A 20,228-nucleotide genomic window follows, 5' to 3' on the forward strand; every position below is an offset into this window, starting at 1 on the left:
GTTTTGTCGTCCAGCTTCCCCTGTTCTTCCTCATGCACGTATGCACTGAGAAAAATATTTCCTAGCCCAGGTTTAGAGAAGAAGTGCTGGTATGGGCTGTCCTCTGATGTGAAAGGCTGTGGTTTGGGATGTTGCACCCGTTTACTCAGCAGTATCTGTTTCTGAAAATGCACCTTAGTAACACTCAGGAACCATCTCAGAAATGAGAGAGACAGGATTTTAAGATGTCAGATGAGCTACAGTGCTGAATTGTGATAAGCTAAATTAAGTGAAGCTGGTTCTCCAATTGTGGCATTTCAATCCCATGCTTCAATTTGCAGCTGAACTGGATAAAGTCAGTCGCTGGGCTCCTGAAGAAGCCACATCCCTGCAGTGGGCACACCGGCTGGCTTTGACAGCATGTAAAAGCAGCAGCTGTCCAGGGGTTAGTGGATTGGTTATGCTTAATATGTACTTTTGGCAGGACAAGCACTGACAGAAGATGCACAACATACCCAGCAGCTTGTGCTCAACGGTGAATATTGGCCAATGGGAATAGAATGAGGGAGAGAAGAGTTTCACAGTTAAATGTGTATTTAAAGGGATAATTTTGCTATGCAAAAGTTGCGTGTAGGAAGGAGAGTGTGTAATGTGGTCTCACAGAATATAGGAATTTATGACCCTGTTTCCATTTTGCATTGGCAACTGCAGGCGTTGTCTACTGTCTCCAGCAGCAGAAGAGCAGAGACGGGTTGTAAAGTAATAAGGAACAGTCAGAAATAGGACAGTGTCATGGCATTTTTGAGGCGTGGGGTGGTTCTTCTATCTTTGGCATTTGCGTAGCTTTCTTCCTCATCCCTCATGCTGACTCATCTGAGTGCAACATGTTATCTCCACAGTTTGGAGCTCAGCATGGTCAGAAGCAGAAAAATGCAGTTATCCCTGCTTTACAGAGGGCAGAAAGAGGCAACGAGATTAAAGATGAGTTATGTAAAATACTCCAGTAACAGAACCTGTAGCAGATGGAACCAGATCCAAGTCTCCTTAATGAGAGTCCAAACCACTGGTCTTTGGCCTCAAGTTTGCCATTTCTGACTCTTCTGTTTTAGAAGAAAAAAACATTCCTAATTACAGTTTTATTGCTGTTAGTATTTTTTAGATGGCTGTTTAATAGTTCAGGGAAATTCACGTAGCACTGTAAAACAGCCTGACAATTTATCTGAGCTCTAACCCCTTTATTCCAAATTTTATTTTACTCCTGTATATGCAGTAGTTAACCTGAAACTAGACACACTCTCCTTTACCCTTGTGTTCCCCCAGAGTTACCGAGACTATTCCCTCTAGGAAGAGGGAAAAGAGGCGAGCAGCCATGTTTCCTTTGGGAGCCAAGTAGCGCTGCGTTCAGGTATTTTGTGCAGCCGTTGATTTTTGGCAGCTCCTTGCTGCCTGCAGTGGAGATAAGCAGAGCATCTTTGCATGCTACTTACAAGTGAGCTGGTTGCCTCTGCGTCATCCTTTAGTAACCAGAGGGAAGAAAATATTTTAATTTTTTTTTTCTGTTGTAGAAGTTATTCCATAAAGGCATCAAAGGTAAACTGCAGAGCAAGTGGTGAGCTGAAGTTAACCCCAAGTCAGGAAACCCATCGGCTGTTGAACTGGACTGTCAGGCTATTCGGGCTGTGAAAGGGGAGAGCCTTTGTAGTCCCATGCGGGTGGGAGAATTTTGCCCTTAAGCTAGGGATGTTGCAGATCAAATCTGAATTTTTAAGTCCAAGGCAGTCAGCTTCTTAATGGTGTGTAAAAGCTTCCTCTCAGATAATCAAGAAGCTAAGGTCTGCTTTTACTTGCAGCTGGATCTCTTAATTGTGTAGATAATGAGGCTCTGCTCTTGGGTTGTTTGATTGAGTGTGAAGTAGCTGCTGCCTTGCTGTCCCTGCAAGAAATTTTCTTGAGCCGCCCCGCGGTCCCGTAAGGGAAGCTGTTGTCCCCGTTGCTGTTGTTTCGAATCCCTGGGCTCGTGTTCGGCACCGTCTCCTGTTGATTTGGCCTTGTGCTCAGGTGCCTGCCGCTGCCAGGCCGCCTCCGAGGTGGCGGGCTGTATGGCAGAGCTGCTTCCTGAGAGCTGGGCTGGTGATCCCCCGGGGCAAGTGGGATAAAACCTGTTGGGGGAAACTGCTCTTTAGGGAAACAAAATGGGCTTTGAGATGCCAGTTTTGTCACTGAAGTTGTAAACATCTTTCCAGTAAAAGATAGCATAGTTTGTAGTCATCTGAAGTTGTCCTCAGTTTCACGTTTGTCAGTTTTGCTAGGAGAATTTTAAGCCCTCAGGGGAAAAGCTGGGTCAGAGTAATCGTAGTTTATATGCCCACCTATACTAACACCAGATTGGATTTCCCGTTAGGAGTACTTGTGTGTACTATATGCAAATTGTGTGGCTATAGTGAGGAGCAGATAGTACAGCTTGAAATCTGCTGTCTGCTTGGAATGTCCTTGTAAGCTTTACTGCTGGCCAGATTCCTGGCAAAAACCTGCTATGGTACAACTCGCTTCTGGCTTTTGTCCAGATTTTGTCTGCCTGGTGAAGGTGGTGCCTTATTGTGAGTTGGTCCTTATGGGAATTTAAAATTTGGGGAAACATGGGATGGAATTCCTGCTAGAGGAATTGGGTTTAAAAATAAAATTAGCATCAATTGAAAAATGCTGCTAGTGCATGGCTGTTTAGCTGAGTGTGAAAGCTGGGGGCATCTGTCCAGTTGCAAGCAAGACAGATGTCCACATCACAAATCATCACATTTTCGTACCAAGCAGAGAAAATCAGTACCCGGTCTTTCAGTTCAAGCTGGGAAGCAACACGGTGGAGATGAAAACTTGCATTTCTCATCTTCGTTCTGTCCGCCTTTAAAAAAAAGACACATGCGCACCTGCGCACAATCGTGTACAAAGGTCCTCCTGGCTAATAGCTAGCTGGTGGCGTCTGCAGGCTCAGTTTGGCGTGGTGGTCGTGAAAGGCACTGTTTTGTTACACTTTACGCCCTGCTAGTGCCCTCAGTTTTGACATGTCCTTTTAAAACACTCTAGTTCTCCTATATAGGTAGGTGCTAGATTAAACAGTTAGCTAATGGGCGTCTTTGTTTCAGTAGCAAAACTGTGTTCTCTTTCAACACTTTTCCTTTTACTGCGCTGAGCGCCGTTTGTGGCAGCGATGGCTAACCTTTTCCGTGCGTCTGCCAAATTTATTTTAAAGATGACTGTGGCTGGTGCCAGCCCTCGTCGCTCGGTGCCAAACTTGGCACCCGTGCTGGTAGTGCTACATTGTTGGGCTTTTGCAACAGTTGCATTACATCACGGTGAAAGGAGGAAAAGGGATGTTAAAAATTCCAGTTATTCAAATGTACTAGTCATAGAGCGGAGGGGAAAAAACAAGATGGAAACAAAACTCCCGCAGTTCAAATGTCAGCATCCCTCTGTATTTTGGTAAGCGATTTGAGACCTGTTCAATATCATAAAATTGCACTTTCAGGAAGTGCTTTTCTTTATCAGATGAGACTTTGCAAAGAAAAACAAGGACTTTTGTTTGAAAGGTTTTGGGTTTGGGCATTTGTCATTTGGCTTTTTCACTTCCTTTGCTGCCTGGTGGTGTTTCAGTGGCTGCGTGGCAGGATCGCCGCAAAGGGGCTGCGCAATTCTGCCGTATTTGATATCTTGTGGTCATGCCTCTTGCAACCCCTTCCATCTACGTTGAAAATAAACCTGACGCCAACAGCTTTCTGATCTCAGGCCCAGGTTAGCTTTTACTTAGAGCTTCAACCTGCTGTCACGCAACTCTTGCGACATCAGAGCTCACCCACTTGAGCCTGTGAAGCGAATCGTGCTGCTGTTTGCTATTTCCATGTCATATTTAACCTTATGCCCAGAGATCCACAGAAGTAGTTGAACTTTCTGAGCAAATGAATATTAATGGATTGAATATTAAGGAAATTACTGTGTGAACGTTTACTCTGAGTGAATTCTTCCTCCATTTAGCTGTTTTCACGCTACTAATCAGCATGAGTGATAAAGCAAAATAGCGGGCTAGTGTTGCTGTCTTAGTTGTCTGTTTTCTGCTTGCTCCCACGGCATGCAACAATTAGATTACCTTACTCTGTCCACTATTTTTGTACTGTAGCTCTTGCAAATGAGGAAAAGTTTGCTGCACTTAACTTTTTTATGAACAATAGTCATCACCAATCATCTGATTCAGAGTATCCCTTCTGAAACGTCCATCAGTTAGAGGAACAAATAGTTACCGTTTGTTGTTGCTACCTCATTTCTAAACCAACTTTCCGTGCAGAAATAGCATTTACCAGCAGCATAACTGCAACACACTTCATACAGATTCCTGAAGGCCTTAATCTAAACAGTAGCTTTGTCTTGTAATTTTAATAGAATAGGAGCTCCTGCTGTAAAAATGCATATCTGGTATGCATAGGTAGTTGCCAGTAATGACAGCACAAACCTTTCTCTGTGTGTATGGGGAGATGAAAACCTAGCACTTGCACACGTAGATCACAGAATCACAGAATGGTTTAGGTTGGAAGGGACCTCTGGAGATCATCTAGTCCAACCTCCCTATTCAAGCAGGGTCACCTAGAGCATATTGCCCAGGATCACATCCAGACGGGTTTTGAATATCTCCAGGGAAGGAGACTCCACTACCTCTCTGGGCAACCTGTTCCAATGCTCTGTCACCCTCACAGTGAAGAAGTTTTTTCTCAGGTTCAGATGGAACTTCCTGTGGTTCAGTTTCTGCCTGTTGCCTCTTGTCCTGTTGCTGGGCACCACGGAGAAGAGGCTGGCCTCATCCTCTTGACACTCCCCCTTCAGATACTCATACACGTTTATGAGATCGCCTCTCAATCTTCTCTTCTCCAGGCTGAACAGGCCCAGCTCTTGCAGTCTTTCTTCCTAGGAGAGGTGCTCCAGATACTTGAATTCCAGTCAGAAATTACAAATGAGCAGAACTGCTAGCTCTCAATTTTACATAAATTTTAACAGCCCTTGAATAGGGAATTAGTAGAGGTGGCGTGCTGTGCGCGGCCACTACGTTAGCGTAAGAGCTGGGAGGGAAAGCCTTTGACTTCTTGGCTGTGACCTCTTCAGATATGATTATTAACCTCAGAATAATTTGACTTGGGTTTTTTGATAGTCAAAATTAAAAAAAAAAAAAAGGTTTAAATAGATAAATGGACGAGAGGAAAGAAGGAGAACTTCTTAAGATTTAGCTGAGTGATATTCACATGGACTTTTCCAGTAAAGAAAAAGGATTAAGTGAGCATTAGAAGTTTATAAGGGAGGGGGAGAGGGTTCCGCCACAATATTTACTAAATCCAGACTGGTATCCTGACTGACCTGAAGTCACAACAGGGAAAGCATATCTGAATACAGTTGACCCTCATAATTTAGGAACAAATTAGCTGTACATTCAGGCCTTGTACTGGAGAAGTGCTTCAGGGTCAAGTGGTACTAGACAACCAGCTGCACGCAAAGTAATCTTGATAGCAATTGCATTAATGCTCTGCAAGCTTTGCCTGCAGCATATATGAAGAAGGGTATGTTAAGCAGAGTCATAAGGAGGGAAGCAGCTCTTACATGACTAGCCTTAACTAGTTTGACTCAACACAGTTGAAAATGATTCAACCAGAAATTTCCTGTTGACAAATGGTCTAAATTTTGTGCATTTGACATCTCCATAAACCTTAGCACCGGCAGAGCAGTTTTATTCAGAAGTCTTATAGGCTTGTCTCCATCATTCCTATTTTACAGACAAGAAGAGTGAGGCAGAGAATTGCAGACTGGCTTTACCTAGCAAGAACACACAAGCCTCTTGACATCTGTAATTGGACGTGCTGTCCTGGTTTGCAGAAGTGGGAGGAGAGGGTCCTTCCCACTGGGATCGTGGTTGGCTGGGGCGAGGGGATCTGTCGCCTGCCCATCAGACTCGGGAACGGGATCTGTGTTCCAGTGCTCCCATAGACATGCTTAATCCACGATTACTCAGTAACTGCAATTCCTGATTTAGTGATGCTTGATGAAGATCACAGTAAGGAAACCGCAGAAAGAAAAATAAAAGAGAAAATCCACCCCCTTCCCTCTGCCCTGAAAACTCCCCCTGCCCCTCAAATCTATCAGGTGAAGAGAAGCAAATTTAGAGATGCCAACTTGGGGGGGATTAGAGTTTTTATTCTCCCTTCTGTGCAATAACAGGGTACCACAATGAGCTGCTTTTAATATAAGGAGCTGAGGGATGGTTGGGAGGCTGTATAAATTCCAAACTTCGAGACCAAGCCATAATGGTACAGGGTTTTCAGGCACATTGTTAAATTATATTACACTTCCAGTTTCTTAAGGAAGTGCCTTCAGCTTTAAAGAGATCACAAACTCTATTGCATTTCCTTGTGATATGTAGGGCATCAGTTACCTTTAGTACCTTTAGGACTATGAGGCCAGCACTCATGTTTTCCCCTCTTAAAGTAGTTTATAAATAGATGAAGCATCTTTAGTTGGGCATTCATTGCTCCTCTGTCCTTGAGAATGGTCTTCCTTGGCTTAGTCCTGCAGACAGATGAGATAGTCTTCCCTTGCTAGCAGAAAAGAAGAGGGTCTAAATCGAAGGAAGATGCTGTCAACTTTCTGCATGCCCAGCAGACCACCTCCTTTGCTGGTCTCCCACTACACAAACTCTGCTGGGGGGATTTAACCAAGGAGAGGGTCTGTCGTTCCCACTCCTGCCTCACCTGTACTGTTACACTAAACTTTTCCCTTCCTTTTATTAGCTTCCATTTCAGAGGTCTTTTCCCATAGCTCCTCTTGAATTATTAGTCCCCGAATGCAGGTCCTTTACAGGCTGAGCGTGGAGGTGCTGACGCAGGCCTGTTGTAAAGGGGCAGCCTCACCTTTTTTTGCCAGTTTGCTGGAGCCACTGCAGGAGTCTGACAGCTTCCAGGAGTAAATCACATGGGTGAAGAAATTCTCTTAACCTGGGAATGGAGAGCTTTGGGGCCAAAAAAGAATGAGAGCATACCCTGACAGGCAGCTCTCATGCCTCACCTCATTTTTGGATATCTCATGTTCAGGATATTATTCATCAGCAAGGCTATTCACAGTGCAGTATTACAACAAATTACACTTGAAGATTTCAGAGCACTTTCCAGCCCCTAAAAAGAGCTTAATTGGCAGCTGTTACTGCATTTACCAATTTTGCAGAGGCCGTAATGCAGTGATGAGAAACTTGCCCAATCTGTTAGTGATGGAGCTTGGGAGCAAAATGAGAATTGCAATTCCCAGTTGCCTCCTTCAACACCTAAAGCCAGTTCTCCCCAGCCGGCGTCAGACCTGGCTGTATGATGACATGCACCTCGATACCAGATCATTGGTAGGACATCTGCCGGCCCTGCAATGCACACTGCCCTGGGGTGCAAGGGCGGCTTTGGCTGCCGGCGCTGCCTCCGTGTCCCTCAGCAGGCAGTGGTGAGTCTGGGCTGTCTGAGACCTCAGTCTGTCTCGTTTTCCCAGAGCAATTTGTATGATGTAGCTGCAAAGGTAAATAAGGTATCTGGGCCAGTGCAAACTGGGCGAATACACGCTTGGCTCATACGAGGGTTAGCACAGCACCATGTCGCCTTCCACCTGTACTTAAACATATTGCTAAAAATTGTCCTACTAAAGCATCGTCTTGTGGACGGTGTGGATGCTAGTGCATTCCAGATACCTAAACACATTTCCCTAAAATCTCCTGCAATTAGTGCGCTGCTGAGTGCTGATGAGGTCCTGTCACAGGGGACAAAACGAAGAGCTTTGCAGGTTGGAAGAACTCAGCAGAAGCTGCCTTGTGTTTAAGACAAACTGTATCCCTCATGGAAAAGTATGTGTTTTTGTCATTGCCGCTGTCTGTCGAGTACAGCGATAGTGGGAGGTGCCCTTGGGGGTGGGACTCAGTTGCCCAGAGGATGTGAGCTGTCCATGTGGGAGCACGCTCTCCTGCGCACAGTGACCGGGGGGTTTTATTAACCGAGTTGTCCCCCAGCTGTGGTGAGCGAGTATTTCTGGTGTGTTCCTTTTTCTGTGGAAACAGCATAAAGGAGGCGTTGCTTCTGTTCGAATCGGGACTTCTCTCTTCGGAGCTGGCTGCTATGAGTGTTTACGGGTAACCATGCACGTTAAGCCCACAACAGCGCTCAGCCATCCGCCTGCGCGGAAGGGCAGCCTCCAGCCCTCCTCTCCCCGGGGGAAAGCAGTCCGGTACTAAACTTGCTGGAAAAAGTTTCCTTTTGGCACTCGTTGCAATTAACTCCATGAAACGTGGCCGTTAGACGCTCTTCGTTTCTCTTGGTGCTGAGAAGCTGCCCAGCTCCTCTCTTCCTTGACCGCTAGGCAGCAGAAGGAAAACCGAAGTTGCTGCTGCCCTTCAGGTCGGCAGCAAAGCCGCGGGGAGAGGCTCGCGCGCGGCCCGAGGCGGGGGCGTTTGCGCAGAGGGAAGGGCAACACGGCGCGGCCGGCTGCCGCGTGGCTCGCAGCGGCTCTCTGCATCCGGCGCCCTCGCGACGCCGGCTTCTGCGTAGGGCTCGCGCCGTGCTGTCCACCCCCCAACCCTCTGCCCCTTGCCGTGACTTCTCTGCCGCCTCCTGCTACGCTGACTGTAGGGTTCTGCACAAAGAGTTTCTCTCGGCCGGACCGCGGCGGGTGTCCGGGCAGGGGCGAGCGCCGAGGAGGAGCTGCGTTTCCCCTGCAGCGTCGGCTCCTCTTTGAGGCTTCCGCGATGTCCAGCCTGGCGTCGCGTCCGCTTTGCCTTGCCCTGGTGCAGCTGTAATAAGTTTCTGACTTACTGATTTCGCTCTAGTTGCCGAATTGCTTTACGTTTGGAAGCGCTAACGAGAGGCGTTTTACAGAATCCGGCCCCCGCTCTGCCGACGCGCCGGCGCTCGGCCTCGAGCTCGCTGCTGGCCAGCCAGCTTCCCCGGCCGCACCTGCGTCCTGCCCTCTTCCTCCCTGCCGCCAGTGCACAGCGGGGAAGCGAGGGGGGGAACCCAGAAGTCAAGTTCAGCCCGCTCGAGCCTGTCAGCGCGTCGTGACGCCAGCGGGCAGAACGACCCCCTCGCGTCGCCCGTCGGCGCTCCCGGCCCGCGGGCCGAGCTGCTCCGCTGGCGCTCAGTGCTCCCGAGGCACCTGGGCCAGGAGTTGCTTCCTGTGGGGTGGTTTTTTTTTTTTCTTCTTCTTCCTTGTGGAGATAAATCACTGCTCAGAGATACAGGGCCAGAATTGTAGGTGACTTAGTTTCTCCGAGTTCGTTTCCCTGCTAATTTCAATGCTAAATCGGTGACTTGACGTGGAAGTAACAGGGAGGCTCCAAGGCGGGAAACGCTCCTGCGCGCTGCGGTGGCAGGAGCTCGAGTACTTCTGCGTGAATAGCTGTTACTGCCTCCTTCCAAATCCCATGTTTTTTCTTAAAGCATTATTACTGGAGTCGTGTTATCTTTATGATTTAGTTTTAAATAAGTTTTTAGCCCTAGAGGGGCCTAATGGAGTTAAAAGTCATGTCGGTGTCAAAGACAAATGCAGAAATTTGTGTGAGAGTGTGTATTTGTATGTGTGTAAATATGTATGTGCACGCACAATTTTACTCTCCGAGTGACCGTGGGCTCACGGTGTTTCTTTACTGGCTCGGCGTGACCCGAGTGGTGCTTGATTGTACGCAGTAAGAGCGCAGAGTGGTTTTATTTACTTTTTAGCAAATAGTAAGTTCTTTTGCAAATTTTGCACAATTTATCAGGTTCAATAGAAGAAAACAAGGGAAGGCGTTCTGAAAAATTTAACTTTTTCCGTTTTGACTTATTCTAAGTGAAATACTAGCATTGAAATTAATTTAAAAAAAATGACTCAGAGCAATCAATGTATTTCCTGGTTAGGCTGCCAAATTGAAAGTCTGTGGTGCAAACCCTGTTATTATTCCCCTCCAATTTTCAAGCTACCTTTCATCCATCAGACCGTGCCCTCCTTGCAAACAATCGCAGCTAAGGTAGCTTGCCTTGTTTGTTTGTGTGTGCACTCAGGCCTTTCCAAGTATTTATTCCCAGGGTTACCTTGGGCTGATCAACCTGAAAGTGCTGATGCTTCCTCCAGCCTATCTGTCTTCAATCTCTTCCCGGGTTAATTGCAGGAAGCGCGGGGGGATCGCTCCGGGCCCCGCGTCCTCCTCTGCCTCGCTCCACGGCTGGCGCGTAGGCGCAGGGGAGGGAGCCCCCGAGAAGGGGAGTCTTGCTGGGAGAGGGAAGAACATTGATTTACCAGGAAGGAGCCTGCTTTGTTCAAATCAATAGGTCTGAGGCAAGGAAAAAAGTCTGTTTACAAATGTAGATATATAAGAAAAAAATATATATATGCATGTATATCATTGAAAAGCAGTCTAGAGTAGCAGGTGATGAAGGCCGACGAAGCAAGCCAAGGCTTCTGGAAATTCAGAACTTGCAGAGAAACAAGGCGTGCAATGGCCTTTGTCAGTCCTAAGCACTCCAAAATCATATGGCAGGCTTCCCTCAAAGGGGGGGGGGGGGAGGAGGAGACGTGAAATAGGCTCAAAATTCGTAAGGATTTTTCATTTGTTTTTTACTGTCTGGTCTATTGTTAGGGCAAGGCAGAAAACTTCCAGTGAAAGTAAAACTTCTATCAAAAAGAGTGTCTCATTAAAAAAAAAATGTGGGGAAGGGTTTTAAAACTGTCAGAATACTCTGGGCATGTTTTAAACAACAGTGGTTTCAGAAGTGTGACAAATGATCCATTTTGTTATTTTCTCAGTTATTTTTCTTAAAATTGGTTAGGAATAGACACTTAAAGAGGAAAATAAATGTCAAAATGTTAATGTAAACCCAAACCAAGTTTTTTATTTTTAGGTCAAGGGAATCCATTTAGACATACCTGGCATTAATATGGAAAGGTTGGGGCTGGTTTTCTTTGGGCAAAATTTGTTTTTCGTTTGACTGTTGAATTAACGAGCGTACTATAATTATTTGGGTGCTTGGGCTCTCATTTCCAGTTCTTTTTGTGCAAACTGAAGCGCTGCCACGGTATCTTCCCCCCCTCCTTGTTAGAACCACAACTTTTATTAACATCATGTGTCCAGCTCTTCCAGTGCTGGACTAAACAGAAGAGGAGAGTATCCCAAGCCTGACAGCGATGTTTGAAACTGGGCGCCGCTGTGCATCGCTCTTGTCCGAAGCGAGCGGAAGCCGCGGCTGAGCCGGCAGTCGCAAGCTGCCAGCCCTGTTGATTGAAAGGTCAGAAATATCATTAGTTACTGCAAAGTCCTCGGCAGAGTACAGGCAAAATGAAAAATGGTCGCTCTCCTGCGACCTTGATACAAATGTGTTTTTAATAAGAGTGCATGCAACCACGCGATGGGTTAAAGGAGAAGTTAAGCGTAGGGTCCGTACAACGCGTAACCGGAGGTGGTGAGCCGGAGTCCCCGCGGGGACGTCTGCGGGCTGGGGAGAGGTGGAGGCCGCAGCAGAGCGGAGGGCGAGAGCCGTGGAAGGAGGGCATTTGGGAGGCAGCGGGTCCCGGTCAAAGACAACCTGCGACGGAGGGTGCGAGAGGAAGGGCTGCGGGACGGGGACCGGGCAGCCTCGGGGCCGGCGGCGCCCGGGCACGCTCTGCGCGTCCCCACGCGCACTGCGACGGGTGCCTCGGCATGCCTGCTCTTGGGCAGCTTTCTCCGTTGCGTGCTTTCTCCCCTGCTCCTGGTGCATCAGGTGAAGAAGTCCTTGCTGTGGACGTGAGTTTAGCCCAGCTTCTCCTCTGTCCTATCTGGTTGTTTTTCTCTCTTGCTACCCTCAGCCCAACCATCAGCAGCAGCCTCGCTGCCACCTCATTTTGTTTCTCCTTTCAGTCCCGTGGCTTTCGTCCCTCGTCCGTCACACAGCTTTACCCCGTTCCTTTTATTTCAAGCCTTAGCCCGAGGGGCTCTGCACCTCCGTCTACCCCCAACCCAAAATACTGCGCTACAAGCTGTACCGCTCGCAGTGCCCTTACTTCTGCTCTCGGGAACGGGCTGGGGAATGCTAGATCCAGACTTTTACTGCTGCTTTTATTATTTGGGTACGTCAGCGCGAGGCAGCTCTCGGGAATACAAGCAGCCTGGGGCGCGCTGCCCTGCAGGTCACCTTGGAGGCGTATCTTGTCATCGCTGCCGTGCTGTCGGTCTCGTACGCGAGCATTTATGCCAGCTCAGGTTTAACTTTATGCCTGTCCAGGCCTTTCCTGCATGCGTCTGTCTGATTTGCTGGTGGATGAGCAAAGATGCATTCTGTAAGAGCAAAGAGCGTGGTGGTGAGAAGCGTTATGAAAGAGCTAATAGCAGGGTGGCTTTCCACTTGCTGAAGCATTTTTGAGTCCTTGAAGTCGAAGGAACAAACACATTGTTATACAGAGAGAAAACAGCCAAGCAGCATGGGGTGGGCTAAAGTGACAGAGGAAGCAAAATTACTTTCCTCTACTTGAAATGTGTGAATAGAAGTAGCCCAAATGTTCCATACAGGAGATTCCCAGTTGCTATGCAGCTTGGAAGGTGACCGTGAGATAACAGGGTTTCCTCCACTAACTAATGGTCTCTCTGTGGGGAAGAGGAGCAGGGTGAAAGAGGGGGGTGTAATTTTGTAAGCAGTTAGCTTGGAAAGATGGCTAAGCTGTTGCGCTTCCCAAGGAATTAAAACATTAAAATCTTAATTTCCGATGAAAATTAATGAGACATAGTCAGCAGGTGCTTTTGAAAATTTTACCTGAGATACTGAAAAAAAGCAGCAAATCTCCTGGCACTTCCTAGGATCGAAGGAAAGACAAACCTTTTAGGATTGGGGTGGGTTTTTTGGTTTTGTTTGTTTGAAAAAAGATGAGAAAGCCATCTTCTCACTTTTTTTTTTGCAGATTACTTTTTAAGAATTCACTTCTGTAATGGAGTTAGTAGAAAATCAGGCTGTTGTCTTTTTATATGATGAGAACCACAGGCAATGTAAAGCTGCAGCTTTCTACTTAGTGATCTGTGCCAGCCTTGGAGGAGGGTAAAGGTGAAAGCAGTTGATTAATTAAAAGCAGATAAAGTCATGGAAGCAAAACAAAAATGCTACTTTTGTAATTAGGCTGCAGTCTCTATCTCTGCTCCTCCCCTTCTCAGCAATGCTGAAGCAGAGGACTTGGCTTGTACCAGTCCTGCCTAGGGCTCTGTGTTGGCATGTGCCTATGGTTAGGAAAGTCTAGTGGTTTGAGCTTGTATTTGGCCTCTAGCCAGATATTAGTACAAATCCTTGAGAAGATCCCTGCGACAAGGTTTCTAGATTGGCCTCTCCTCTCATGGGCAGGCTTTCTGTGAATTTTTTAGTCTGCTGAAGTCTCTTGCCTTTCCTTCTGTAGGATCTGGCAGGCTTTTCCCAAGGGCAGGAATCTCTTGTTTCTCACCTGCATCGTGCTGCAAGGCTCCTGGCTCATCAGCTCGTCCACGGAGGGCAGAGGCAGAGCTCGTTCTCTTTATTTTCCCACGACCGTGTCAGCCTTTTTTTCCATGTTGTATTTTACTCGTGACGTGTCCTTTCTGAACTGGACCAGCAGCCTCTGATCACTCAGATACCCTCCTGCAGACCGCTGCTGTTACCAGACAGATGATCAGCTCTTCCTTGCACGCGTTCCCATTGAAAACTCTTCATTGCTGAGCCACCGAGTTTACCCCTGGTACTGCTCACCCCAGCTGTCTTATTCACTGCGAGCGCTCTGGACGTGCTCTTTCATTTGTGTACTTGTGCATATTGAATCCAGAGTACTGTCTTCTCGCTCCAGAAATGTAAGAGAGATCAGGAAAATTTAGGAACTCCTAGGACCAATCTGTTGCCTTCAAAGTAGGGATGGAAATGCCCATAGTCCAGAGGTGATGGCTTTAGAGGTGTTTTAAGTTATGCCTGAGGAGGAGAGGCCTAAGCTTTACGAAGAGCCCCAAGCGCCTTCTGGCTGTCCGCTGGGCTGGACAGGGTGACCGTGTGGTGGCATCTGCCCACAACACTTAGACTGGCATCCTGCTTCATCCTTTCAAAATATTATCTATCAGATTGCTCTCTGGTTCTCACCACCATTAGCACCCAGAGCGCTCGGAAGGTCCCGCTTCAGCATTGCATTTGTTCCCATGTTTAACACTTCTCCCAGGAGGGATGGGGTTGCTCTCTGGTTTGATCTTAAGCTCGCATCCGAGTGTTTTGATTTGGGGCCTGGATTTGCTGCCTTCAAAACACTGTAGTAAAAAAAAAAAAAGTAACTTGTAGGTTACCCAAAAACCTCAATCAAAAATTTGAAACCTTAAAATGTTTAATTTAGCATTCCTAACTTCAGAATGACTGAAAAGGCTTTTCTTTTTCTTTTTTCCTTTCTAAAATAAAGAAAAAAGTTTCTGTTCTTGGCAGAGATTTTATAGGCCAACTTTTAGGGCAAAATATTGTTTTTTGACTAGGGGATTCTAATGGAAAAGCTGAGCACCAAATTCACACAAGGTTCTCCTTAATTATAGAAGCCAAAAGTTCTTCCAGATGTCTGTCAGCCCAACATGCTGGATGCTGCCATTGCTGGTTTTAATAAAAGCTCATATTCAGCAAGCTGTATTACTGATTTACTGTACACTAATCAAGCCAGAAAACGTTTTTACTCTAAAAAGCTAGCAAACAAAGACCTAATATTTTCACTGATTGCGCTCCAGCATGTCATTTACTGTATCAAATGCCATCCAGGTTCCATTATGTCACTAGAGATTTTCCCTAGACTGGCCATTGTTAAAACTAGAATTTCAGAGACTCTAGTGGAGAAGTACATAAGCAAGAAATGCGCATGAACAAATTGGTAAATGATGCGTGCAAACCAGGCAAAGCCACTAGTGCAATCACATACATGATACACACAAGCAGACAGGCATTTCTGTGGCAAGCTACCTGTTTGTACATGCGACTAATATATACTCTAAAGTAAAATAGAAGCTGAAAAAAGGTAGGAAAAGGGTAGAGGACAACTATAGGGAAGTGTGACATGACTTTGGGAATACAAAAGTGAACAGAACAAAGCCAATAGAAAAATCATCAGTCAGAGTAGCTAAAGAAATCCCTGAACAATGATGTAATTAGAGTGCATTAATCATTATAAAAGATCATTTCCCTGTAAACATCTGCTCCCCTTCACTTGGCAGCCGTCTGGGCAGTGTCGTGAGTGATGGGCTTTTGGATTGTGCTGAAGGGCATGTGTTATCTGAGAAACAATGTCAACCATCCCCTGCCTGACAAGATCTGGGATGGCCCTGCTTTTCTCCAATTCGGGTATAGCATTAAGGAAATAAGGAGGAAAAAAAAAAGGTGGACATTGCTTACAGTGGAAAAGAAAACCTGGTTTTCAGAAAAACTGAAGCTAGGCATCTCGACAGTCCAAGTAAAATTTAATTTTGGTGCCAATGGATTTGAACAAAGTAATTCCTCTAGGAAAAGAGCTTCAGCCGGCTCAGCCTGCTGCTCTTTCCCATGGCAGGGCAGCAGGAGCAGCCAGTGTTGCACTTGGGGGAGACCTTGTTCCTCCATGTCCGGCCCCAAGAAACTGGCACCACTGAATCCTTTCCAGCCCCTTTCTCTGTGGCAGCCTGGCCGTGTAGGCAAGAGGGGGATGAGCCGTTCTGGGAAGACACGGCTTTCCTCTGGCGCTGGTGAAGCATGCAGAAGGGCCATGGCTGCCCTTACTGCCCATCAGTATGGCGCTCCAAATATCTGCTGCCTTCCCCTATGCCTGGAGCTGACTTTGAGGCAGATGCACACGTTGTGCTGTGAAGCAGCCTGCTGCGAAGATTTTGAAACGTTCCCGTCATGGCTTGGGAATCCCTCTCGTCCTCATGGCCCTTTGGGGCCGCTGCTGGTCTCTGAGTCACTCTAGGTTCCCTGGAGGAGCCATCAGATGGAGGGGCCCCCTGCAAGCCTGCTGCGTCTTTCCCGTCTTTGGGAGCTGCTCTAGCTTGCACCAGCTGATGGCGGTCCCCTTCTGGAGGGGGCAGCACGCTTTTACACCCTTGCCGATCTTCCTTTCCGCCGCAGGGACCCTGGATTGCATTTGTTTTTGAGCTCCTGTGAGTAAATATAATTGAACAGAACACGGCATCATGCAGGTAGCCACGCGGATGGGTAGAGTCGCACAGGTAATGTGTAAAAACGTACTTGGCTCCATTAGGAATGACAGCACTGCTGTGTCCATCATTGGATTTCCCGAGTAAAGCTTCCCGTGGGTTATGTTCGGTTTAGGGCGAGAGTCAGGGGTTCTAGGTTCTTCTTTGGGCTCTGCCATTAGATTGAGTCACTTAGGAATTTTTGAAGCCAGGGACTAGGGTTTTTAGCTCACATACCAGTTGGACACCTCATTGCATTTGCACGCCATTGGTAGCGTGAGCAGTGATTGTGGGCACAGTGGTGGCCCCTGTGCATCTTCTGTTTCGCCTGTGTCTTGCTGTGCATCAGTGTCTGAGTCTAAGGCAGGGAGGGGGAGGCAGGAGTTGTGCTGGTCTTACAGGGACACAGCAGAAGTTAAAGGGCTTTGAGATCTTCCAGCAACAGGGGAGCTGCAAAGCAGCACTTCTATGCTAGTTTTATTTCCTTAACGAATCCTCAAGGTGCAGCAGTTAGGGGGCATGGATCTCGTGTGCGCTGCATCCTGCATGCTGTATTTCTACCATGTTGGTTAGTCTCTGCTGACTTTGGATCTGCATCGTTGCACCTAATCAGACAGCGTTCGCTCATCTCAGGACTTGAGTCCGTGTGGGTGGCAACAATTTATGTGTGCACGTGGATTTCTAAGGGGAGCCCAGATCCCACTTGGAGAAAGGAGGAGGACCGGGACTGTGGACACTGTATGGGGTTATGCCACTTCCTCACCCTTTTTGGCAGTTCTGCAAATTCCCAGAGGATGGGTGGTCTCTCTGCCAGGGCATGGTGCCTTCCCAGCTGTTAGCTGTTGTGCCTGCTCGTAACAATACTTACCCTCCCTCGCCAGGACTTGCAGTCTTTGAAAAAGGGACTGGAGAGGTTCAGGTAAAAAGTATGTGGTTTATTGTTCTCTGTTTCTCCAAGCTGGTGAAGTCATATCCTCATATTTAAACAGAAAATCAAAATGAACCTCCTCGCTTCTCACAGAAGTGCCTAGATTAGTATTGCAGAAACCCACTGTCGACGTTTCAGATTTGTGTGTTGTTGTCTTTTACTCTGTGATGTTTTGGTGTGCTGTGCTACACGTATTACTACCAGCCTGCCTGCGGCTGTCGTGCCTTCTGCTGCCCGGCCAGTCCAGAACGGGTAGATCCATCCCTGGTTGAGGGCAGGGGGGTGTCCCAGCCGCGTTCGCTGCAGGACGTGTTTGGTGGTGGGTGGAAAGGCAAGCCCACGGGGGCTTTTGGAAGTCAGTCCCTGCTCCCGCTTGACCCTGCGCTCCAGCTCTGTCGCTATCCCAAAGCACAGGCGTGCTCTTCCCTAGCGTGGGGGGGACTAGCTCCAGGGGACGAGGTGAGGACACGCTTGATGTGGCTGCAGAAAGCCAAGGAGAAAAAGTAGCATCTTTGAATCCTTTTCTTTTTGTGGTTTCTTCTGGACCTGAAGCAAAAGCTGCAAAATACATTGGTGCAGCCTTTGAAAGTTTGTGCAGGTTCCCATGGCATTGTGAGTGTTTTTAAAAAAACAAAACAAAAAAAACAGGCAAGCTTAGCTGCAGATTGTCTTTAGCCGGTGGGTTCCTCATGATTCAAGTTGTAGCCACTGACTGCGTAGTGAACAAGGGCAGAACATTCTGGGGGTGAAGTTGTCCAGGAATCCTGCCTTGCATAAAAACATCATTATGCCTGTCTGTGGTGCGTATTTAATATAACACAAGGTTTCCTTCCAAACTTCAAACATAGGTATGCAAATCTATGCACTTAATGCCATGTTTTGGTTTGCATCCAGAACATCTAATGCTTCAAGCGACTCTTTGAAGCAGGTGTCTTTGGATCCCACTTCCGAAAAGGTGTACCGGTGGACTTGAACACGTATATTGACAATTGTGGTATTCGTTCTGTCTGTAGGGTCTGAAATAATGACACAATCCTCCTTTTCTGATGGTGTGGTGTATCGTTTGTGTGCTTTCCTTATTGTGCAAGTCATGGGTGCACATTCAAAAAAAGTGTGGATTTTTTTTGTTGCTGGAAACGCGAGTCCTGTATGACATAGATCGTTCATCTGAGATTTTCAGCTAAATCACATGAGGTTATTTATATGAAAAAGACTGTCCTTGTATCACTGCCACCTAACGGTCAGGATATTGTGGTTGGGATCAGTTTTCCGAGGGATATTCAGCAGTTATTGGGAGTAGCCTGGACACCTAAACCTCTCCTCGCACTTGTACGATCTTTCTTATCTTGTAAGACAGATAATGCTGTTAAGTGTCCTCAACTTCATTTTCAGTCCGTAATACTCTGTTCTGGAGCCTTGCTGCACACTCTTGTGCACATCCTTGCTTTGATGGCATTTAAGAGATAAAGAAATTTAATTTTCTGATGGCAAAATCCAGGAAGAAAAGGAAAGCCTTAATCAGTTGGGTGTAATCTCCAAGGGAACAAGTAACTTCATTTTAATTTCACGTTTCCCTTTGATGAAAACTTTAGTGAACGTTATTATGTGGAATTTATATGAAGCCTGGGTTTAGGTAATCAGCTTTAATATTTATACTCTTAGGGAAAAAAAGTGGAATCATTAGTAAGCATGCATAATTTAATGAATAAATTATATTTTTCCCTTTGTTTTCCTTCAGGTATAAGGAAATGCTAGATCTAGTGATATCACCCAGCCTGACTGTAAACAGAGAGTGCTCCGACAGACTGAAGCTCAGCCTTTCTAACATTTATGCCGCGGCTCCAGATGACATAGAAGGTAGGCCGCCTCTTCTGCTTACTGCTTATTAGCTTGAGCGTAACGTATATATGTACATACATATCTAACCAAAGGGAGCTGGCCGCATGTGAGGCCTCCGCTGGTGATGATCAGTCCTCCAGTGTAGTGAGCAACCTAGATTTTTATTTGAGTGTTTTTTGTACCTGTTCCAGTTGCATCTGAATCTATTAGTTCAGCAAAGCTGTGAATAACAGAACTGAAATGTTATATATATATGTGTGTGGTAGGTGTGTACATACCCGCACACAAACATGTATGTTGCCCTGGAATAGTTGCACATATAAAACATATTTTGTGTAGAGCTGGCAGTTTTGGTGTGGATGCCGCTAGGGCAGCAGCCCCAAGGGTGGCGGGGATGTAAGGTTGGCATTGCGGTGTCCGCGGCTCGGGGACGGCGGCAGCAAGTGCCAGGGAGGAAGCGCTCGGCCAGGGCAGCCGCTGTGCCCCAGTCCCCGTCGCTCCCAGGTCCTCGCTGTCCTCCCCAAACAGCCCTCTGCTCCGTGCTCTGGAGTTTTGCATTTGGCAGGTACCAGGGACAAATTCTTTTGGTGGCTCAGGGAGGCTCTGATGGAAATTTATCTGCTCTTCTCCTCCTCCTTCCTTTGCCCCCTCATCGTACTCTTCCAGTGAAGGAAACAGAAGAATGTTAAATCTGTTAAAAAAATTATTGGCAAGTGATGCAGCTGAACTAGTTCTTGCTAGCACAATCCCAGCTATTGTTTGCTGCGGTCGGGATCTGTCAGCCTTCCTGTTGGAGGGGAGCGAGCAGAAGGTCCCTGCTATTATGTTTTAGGAGTATGTTTAACCCTTCCTTTACAGGCTCCTAGAAGCCATGGAGATGCTGTGCTTGCATGTTTGCTGAGGCATTAGAAATTGCGTGATTAAGGCACGTACGTCATATCTACCTGTTTACAGGAACATAGGAAGGATAAGAATCTAAAGGAAACATACTTTAAAATATGTATTTACAGAAAAGATTAGAGCTAGAAATGAATTTTAAATGGATCGTTTTGTAAACTCCTTGGAGCAGGAACTATATGTTGTTATGCTCTATAAATAAGAGTCAGCACAACAATTGTACCATTGGACACCACTCTGCTAGTGGCAACTCGTGCTGATAGATTTCTTAGAGACATATTGTGGCTGTTTTTTAATACAGCAGAATATGGTACCTGTACTACCATGGTTATGCACTTTCCTTTGAAAATATTCCTTAATTTGGAGAACGGGAGAATATTTGGGTGAAGTCCC

The 20,228-nt window shown here is 46.8% G+C and overlaps 1 protein-coding gene across 25 annotated transcripts in view; it reads left to right on the top strand.

Moving 5' to 3' along the window:
- Positions 1-20,228, top strand: part of EYA2 (EYA transcriptional coactivator and phosphatase 2) — a 101,081-nt gene that overhangs the window by 23,128 nt on the left and 57,725 nt on the right. For all 25 annotated transcript variants that reach the window (XM_068912598.1, XM_068912613.1, XM_068912602.1 and 22 more), the window contains exon 2: positions 18,838-18,956. In XM_068912598.1, the coding sequence (XP_068768699.1) occupies positions 18,848-18,956 (109 nt within the window). In that variant the 5' untranslated portion in view covers positions 18,838-18,847. The remainder of the gene's footprint in view (positions 1-18,837; positions 18,957-20,228) is intronic.

The sequence above is a fragment of the Struthio camelus genome, chromosome 18, assembly GCF_040807025.1.
Source record: "Struthio camelus isolate bStrCam1 chromosome 18, bStrCam1.hap1, whole genome shotgun sequence".
NCBI classification, from domain to species: Eukaryota; Metazoa; Chordata; class Aves; order Struthioniformes; family Struthionidae; genus Struthio; species Struthio camelus.